At 45.0% G+C, this 7247-nt stretch overlaps 1 protein-coding gene across 1 annotated transcript; it reads right to left on the bottom strand.

Moving 5' to 3' along the window:
• Positions 1 to 3537: 3537 nt before the first annotated feature.
• Positions 3538 to 5807, bottom strand: LOC147898183 (xyloglucan endotransglucosylase protein 7-like). The gene is made up of 4 exons (XM_087378906.1): positions 5146 to 5807; positions 4920 to 5020; positions 4592 to 4803; positions 3538 to 4503 (listed from the first exon to the last, which is right to left on the bottom strand). Exons 1-4 carry the CDS (start codon positions 5315 to 5317, stop codon positions 3897 to 3899), a joined length of 1092 nt encoding a protein of 363 aa, XP_087235032.1. The 5' UTR covers positions 5318 to 5807; the 3' UTR covers positions 3538 to 3896.
• Positions 5808 to 7247: the final 1440 nt, after the last annotated feature.

Consider the following 7247-nt stretch of genomic DNA (forward strand, 5'->3'; position numbering starts at 1 on the left):
AGTCAAGGCCACCTAATAATGCAAAGCTATGATTGTAATCGTGAATGCGTGAAATACGTCATCACGACACGTAATCACAAGAAAATTCACGTGATTGCATGAATATGAAATCCTTGCTTTTGGGTTATTTTGAGATTGGTACTATTTTAGGAATTTGGATTCCTTAGGTGTAGCTTCTATGTTACTAAATGAAGAGATACAGTCTAAAACTCTTTCACCAATTGGAGAACCTGCATATGTATTGAAGGAAAAGAAAATAATTGCAAAGAATGGAAGTAGAAACTGTTAGATATCAATGCTCCACTCTCGTGTAACTACGCCGGAACTAACTCTACTTATAAGCCCCCCATATGAGGAGAAGGCATTTGAGTAGCTCAGTTATCCAGTAGGTCCTGGTTTGGACACCAGATGGGGGCCATGTGTGGCCTGATGGTTGGATGGAGTTGGCACACTGCCAACTAGGCTACATGCAAGTGCGGAAAGGCATCCCATGACTGACCGCACTGAGGGTAGATGGAGCATTGCTCGGGGCAGCCCACTCTCGGGTTGCGAGGTCCGTTTGGAGCCCCAGATGATCCCGGATGGCTGTGGGCTGAACGATGACCATAAGTCAGTTGCTCTATTTTATGCCACGGTTCTATCGTATGGTCGGTGGCCTATTTTGGGACCGAGTTGGCCATTTTGGGCGGACTGGGTCGGTCACCCAATTGGGTCTAACCGGCTACAACTAGTGGCTATATAAGAGCAAGCCCGTGAAGCCCATCATCATTACTCGCTATAGCAACCATGATTCCTTAGCATCTAGCCTCCGTCCTCTACTATTTCTAGCATGCCATCGAAGCTTCTCTCACAGGAGCGCACGGTTGGGAGGAAGCGCTATCTATTGTATCAGTTCTACAGTAATCAAATTTTTGATTCTCCATACTATCTGCTTTTCTCTCTTGCATATGAGATCCTGTTATCTGTTGAGCACAGACGTTGTATTGTTTTCTTACAAAAACTGCCAAACCTATCATTAGGGGACACATTCAAAGGTTACACAAAGTATAAAGATGAGCAACTAAAAAATTGAGGGAGAAGAAATATGTAATTCAAGATTCTCTAACAAATAATGAAGTAGATGGTTTAGTAGAAGCAAATTTAAACAAAAAAAATGATGCTATTAAAAACTTGAATAGTGTATTTTAGGATTTCTTGGGATCGTAGTGGTTATGCAGCTGCTGTTATTATGGCTTTGGCTCTTAGTGAGTAGGCCATGTTTTGGTATACTTGTTCACATTGTTTGTTCATCTCAGTTACCTTGTTTTTATGGTAGTGCTTCTTATTTAGATCTAGAATATTTGTTTTCACACCCAATTCAACTTTAGTTGGGAACATTGGGTAATCCCTCATGGGGGGGTGCTTTGTTAGCTAAGGTATGAAGGGGTTAGGAGGCTCATAAGCTCATTGCATGGTGAATTGGCCTTTGATGTAGAATCTTGGTCATCGATTGGCTCATTAACATGTGCATTTGACATAACACAGTCTCAAAGTTGGATGATATAGTGGCTTGGCCAATGCACATGTTGATGAGAATAAACCTACAACAAACAAGATAACAGCAAGAATATGTGTAACAAAAACTAGATGGATAATATGGCCTCTTTAAGAGTTCTATTATTAAGGTTACAAATTCAACAAATTGAAGTGTGAAGCAATTGAAAATTATGCAAAGAGATCATATAATGAAGCCGCAAGAGTGCTAGATTAAAAAATGAACATGTAATGTAAGATTCAAATAGTGAAAGCCAACGACAAGTCAAACCCGTTGATCGCAATGAAAGCACCCGAGGAAGAAGTCAATAGTGCCATTGATCGCAATGAAAGTGCCTGAGGAAGAAGTCAATAGTGAGAATGTGACACATGATTGAGGGGAGATGTTGGAATGTTTGCAATCATGAGTGCCTTGTGTGCAATGGAGATGGCTAATAGAACCTCACTATTGAATGACAATTTGCAAATGTTCAAGGGCATAATCCCATAAGCACAATGGGAAGCCTAAGTCCAAGGCATATCAAGACTTGGATGGAAAGTACCTCATTATATACACCTTTGTAAGCCTACAATATATCCAATCGTACAAATTCAGATTTTTGCTATTCTAAAGGACCTCATTACCCCCCGATCCATATTTGAGGGACAAGTCCTTGGGGTGGCTAGGTGGCTCATGGTACTTTTAGTACATGGCTCCACCATTCAAGCTACCGGTCAAATTCACAATATCAAGAAGGAAATTATCTAATACTTACTCTCAAGTCCAATGCATGATCATTTGTAGCCAAACACGAAACCACTTTTGGGATGCACCGCAACATGCACCGGTGGATAAGATTACAAGGTCAAAAGATGGGCCATGATGACATGGAATAGTGCACACTCATCGACTTTTTTTCTCAGTGTGAAAGGTAGGACCGTAGTTCAAAATTTTTACGAGGTGCCATCACTATAGCTCTCCTTTATTGCACCAATGTTGCCAGTAGCCTCAACAAATCTATAGCGACCATCAAACATGCCATTGTAGTCTACAACCACCATGTTGGTGCCTCCATGTGTATTCTAGGGTAGCATGACACAACAGTCTGTGACTACCATGTTGGTGCTTGAACGTGGAACTGCTCACGCATCTTTGAAGCCATGGTTAGGATTCCTGGTGGACCATATTAACCACCTTACTTGTAGACCACCACCAAGACCATGTGAACCCTACTACAACCCCAATGCTAGATGGTGATTTCTGCACGTGACCATCACGATGGCTAGTAAGGCCTGAGGCCCACGTCAAGCACCGCCATGGCTGTAACTAGCCAACTAAAAGCCAAATCCATGCAAAACATTTTTAAACCCTGCATTTAAGGCCAATCCTTGAGACATTAATGGCAACAGCCAAATCCCCATTAGCATGGGAAGATTTGGCTCCCACTGGCCTAGTATTAACTTGCAATTTTACAAGCATCTTCCTGGGCATGGTAAGATTTGGCTCCGACTTCCATTAACTTGCAATTTTACAATCTTCTCCATGGGCATCTCCAACTTCTCTCCATATTGAGCCTATCATTAATTTTTAATCTTACAAGCAAATGTCCTTTCCCTTTTCTTACCTTAGTGAGGAATATTCATACATCAAGGTTAATTCATTTTTTTCCTTCCAATAAAACATGTAAAAGTCATTATCTCATTCAGTTCTGTTGATGTCATTGTTGCCACATAGGATTGTGTAGATAAAGTTCCTAGGATTCTAGGAAGATATTTAAGCAAGTTTTTTCCGTGAGGTGTGACGTCGTCAAGTTTAGTTCTTCACTCTTCGTGCTGAGTTCTACTATCTAGGGCAAAGAGTCTTAACGCGTCATACCTGTCTTACCACAACACGAAGGTATTCGACCGATTGGGCTCGTCGAAAAGCTACCTCGAGTGCTTAGACCAGCCTTCTTGACTCCCGATGCTTTCTAAAAGACACCTCTTTGTTCTGTAGCACGTTGCATGATTAAAGATAGTGTTTAATTCAATTTCCAAGGAAATTGTGCCCCATCAATCACAATTCTAATACATAAAAATTGAAATTCCAGCTATTAGCATGCAAAGGTATGAACGCTAAAAGCGGATCACCGTCGAACTCCAACCTGCTCCTAAATGTTTACAAGATCAGACATCCGTGTCTCCTGTTTCCCAATGCGCGAAACAGCGCGCTGTTGCTGAGCGTCTGCAGTCTGATCCCATTATCTCAATGACAATGCTATGCCAGAAACTTTGAAGGTTCCTCCTTTAATAAGCTCCACAAAAGAATCAAAAGAATAGATGACAAGAACACGTCCGCAGCGATTTGGTGAGCGGAGCTCGTTGCGAGCTGAAGTACTGGTAGTTTACAGATTTGAAGGCACGCAGAGCATAAGAATGAAAAGAATGGTGGAAAGCACGAAATTGAGAGGAATTATAGCTCCGTTAGAGTGCTGGGATAGACCAGGTGAGGGTGCAGGGGAGAGGCTGCCAACAATGGGCGAAGAATTGGGGCTCAAAACGCTTGAGCTCGAAGTCGATGGCGATGGCGACACTGACGCATCTGTAAGAACAGTGCTCTTTGTGTAAAGGCATTCAGGCGGAGTCACATTGTATCTGGCGGTATCAGTGCAGTAATTATAGATCATATAGTTCTCTTGCACCCAACTCAGCTGCCCTAGCTCGCTCGAATCCAGTTCAAGAAATGATGCTTCGTTCCACCATTTGTTAGACGCGCACTGTGTGGCTGAACTTGTCGCAGTATCGCTACAAGCATCAGCAGAGAAATCTCGGTAGGAGGCCACGAATGGAGAATGTGTCCAGTTGAGCTTTACCCTGCCTCCCTGTGTCGCCCAGCTATCTCCATCCCAGATGGTGCCGTAAACGTGCATCGTTTGATTGTGCAAGAAAGGTACGCCCGTGGTTGCCTCTATATTGGGAAACACTCGAATGGGTATGCCATCGACAGAGAATCTGTATGTGCGGCAAAGGTTAGTCTACAGTCCAGGCTGGGCAAGCAGAGACAGATATTGAAGCCGATCAAAGCAGGCGAGACGCATACACAATTTGCAGCTCGTTCCAGAGTAGTGAGTAGTTGTGGAAGTCCACTGTGGGATCAAACCACAGGAAAATGCGTTGTTCCCGACCTCCGACGCCGCTGGCATAAATGTTGGTCTGCAATACAATAGGTTCCCCGGACGAATTGCCGAGAAATTCAAAATCGCACTCATCGTGTTTGTCAACGGCGCCGGACGTGGCCTGCGGAGACGAGAACTGTGGAGCAACGGGGTACAGTCTTTATGTCAGATGTGGTAGATGCATAAGGCTTTAAGCTTCTAGGTTCAAGCATACATGGCGATAAACGATCGAGCTCATTGAGGGATCCTTACATAATAGGTAGTCACAGTGCCAGCGGAATCGCCCGGGACGAGTTTCATTTGCATTGTGAAGCTACCGAAAAGATAGCCGTCATAGGATGAAAATCCGGAGGCTACATTTTAGCAAGAGTAATTACATGAAGGTTAGGGGAGCCGCCGTCCATGCACGCTTGTTTCCATGAAGGGAACATCGGAGCCAGAGTTTGGAAAGGAAGAACAGAGAGGACAGAAGACTTACCGTTTGATTGATCGAGCAATAGCTGCAACTCGTTGCCGCTGTCAAGGAAATTCACAAGTTGGGAGGCCGATCCTGTGTAGAACTGGCTGGACATGTTGGCGAGGCAGGAGAAGGGCAGAAGAGGAAGGAGGAAGAGGAGGAGGAAGGAGAAGATGGAGGGGAAGGCCTCCATGGGGGTGGGAGGGAAAGCGAGTCGGTTCGTGAATGCGAAGCGGCCGATTTAGCAGTGTTTGCAAATACGAAGCAGGAAATCTAGGCGAGATCTGTGTGGGAAGGCTAGGAAGGCATTGATGGAGAACAATGAATTGCGTACGTGGGATGAAGAAGGGCTTAAGAGAGGCGAGCGAGCAGCTGTGTGGAAGGCTTGACAGGTGATAGAATGAGGTGAGCTTCTTCTTATGGGTTGACAATGTGATGGGTTGGGAGCTGGAGTAGAAATGAAGGAGCGAGCACATGAGCACATGCATAGTGGACGGTGATCAAAGATCGACCAGAGATGTGCAACTGACTCAATCTCTCTCTCTCTCTCTCTCTCTCTCTCTCGTTCAGTGTGACTACTGTCTTTCTATCGCTTTCGCCATGACTGTGGTTTGCGTTTCTCACGCAATGAGCCTGGGCTTGGCGACTGCAGCACATGCCACAAAGGACGGAAACATTTTATAATATGCTCTCCAGGAAGAAGATGAGAGAAGTGTTATTTGTCCAGAGATGAAGCTTGCATCAGAGATGCATCGCCATTGCACTTTTGTGCTGGCTTTTTCGTGCCCTTGGACGGATATATCTCATTTTCTAGATTCTCTCGGCTCTGCCCAGCTTATTACAGCTCGCAGTCTCCTGCCCAGTTACATTGTTATTAGTCCACAAAAGAAGCACCCATCAGAGATGGATCACCAACGGCCCAACACCCACTTTTGTGCTGGCTTTTTCGGGCGTTCGCGCGCGCGCGCGCTCTCTCTCTCTCTTTTGTCGGTCTGATATCTCGTTCTCTCGTCCCTCACAGCTACAGCTCGCACTCTCCTCCCTGCTATATTGTTATTGGTCCATAGAAGAAGCACCCATCACAGATGAATCGCCAACGCCGACTTTTGTGGTGGCTTTTTCGTGCGCTCTCTTCTCTCAGGTAAGTTTTATTTTCTCCAGTAATCACGGTTGTCAACCATACAACGTCTACTTCTAGGGCACTGAGTTGTTTTTCCCCATGTAATAATATATAAACGAATTCCTCTCTCTCTCTCTGTCGGTCTGAGTTCTCGTTTTCTCTCGTCTCTCTTCTCTCTGAGGTTTCTCCCAGCGCCACCTCCGCATCTGCGACCAATCTGGCTTGTAGCATATTTCCACGATGCAGAGAAGAGTGATCGTGAAGCGAAAAAACGCCAACGAAAGCCGACACGTCCTGCAGGCTGCAGCGTTGGTTCATGCAGAAGCAGCGCCAGCACGTGGGAGAAAAAGCGCCCAATGAGAGGACGTTGGGTTGGTGGGAGTTGGTGCCACGTACGTCGTGTGTCTATGTATATACACATAATAAAAGTTATACAACTATATGCCTATATATTATTAAAAGCCTCCTTACGTTGTGTTATCATTACTCAAAAAGATTTTGATGGGACCCTTTCGCTGAGCTGTAACCCCCTGCTTACCTCACCTCCGCGCCAGCTGGCCACCCGACAGCTGGCGACATTGACCAATTTATTAAATGCCGATTCTCGCCGGAAGTGCCGCCACGCTGGCCCCCACCCATTCGCCGCCCGTTGTACACAACGCCCAATCCGGAGTGTCTGACGTGGACAATTTGGCTACAGCCTACAGATTCCCTCACGCGGAGAGAATTTGTTTTTGAAAATTCTTTTTTAGCCCAACGACTCGCAAGTGTTGCATATAATATTTTCTGGAAAAAATTAAAAACCCCCATGTTCATATGATTGCAAAAAAAGTGCAAGTTTTTGCCTTTAAAATTTTCGTGTAGGTCAAAATCAAAATTCCAGTCACCTAACACCGAACCTGGGTTTTTCATGAACCCAGGTTTCTCAAGCTCTCCAGTCTCCCCCCCACTCTTGAGGGGCTGGAATCTGCAAACTAGCATAGCAGATAACCATGGGAATATA

This window comes from Dipteris shenzhenensis, chromosome 9 (assembly GCF_047967505.1).
Source record: "Dipteris shenzhenensis isolate YYH24624 ecotype China chromosome 9, Dip_SZ_1.0, whole genome shotgun sequence".
NCBI classification, from domain to species: domain Eukaryota; kingdom Viridiplantae; phylum Streptophyta; class Polypodiopsida; order Gleicheniales; family Dipteridaceae; genus Dipteris; species Dipteris shenzhenensis.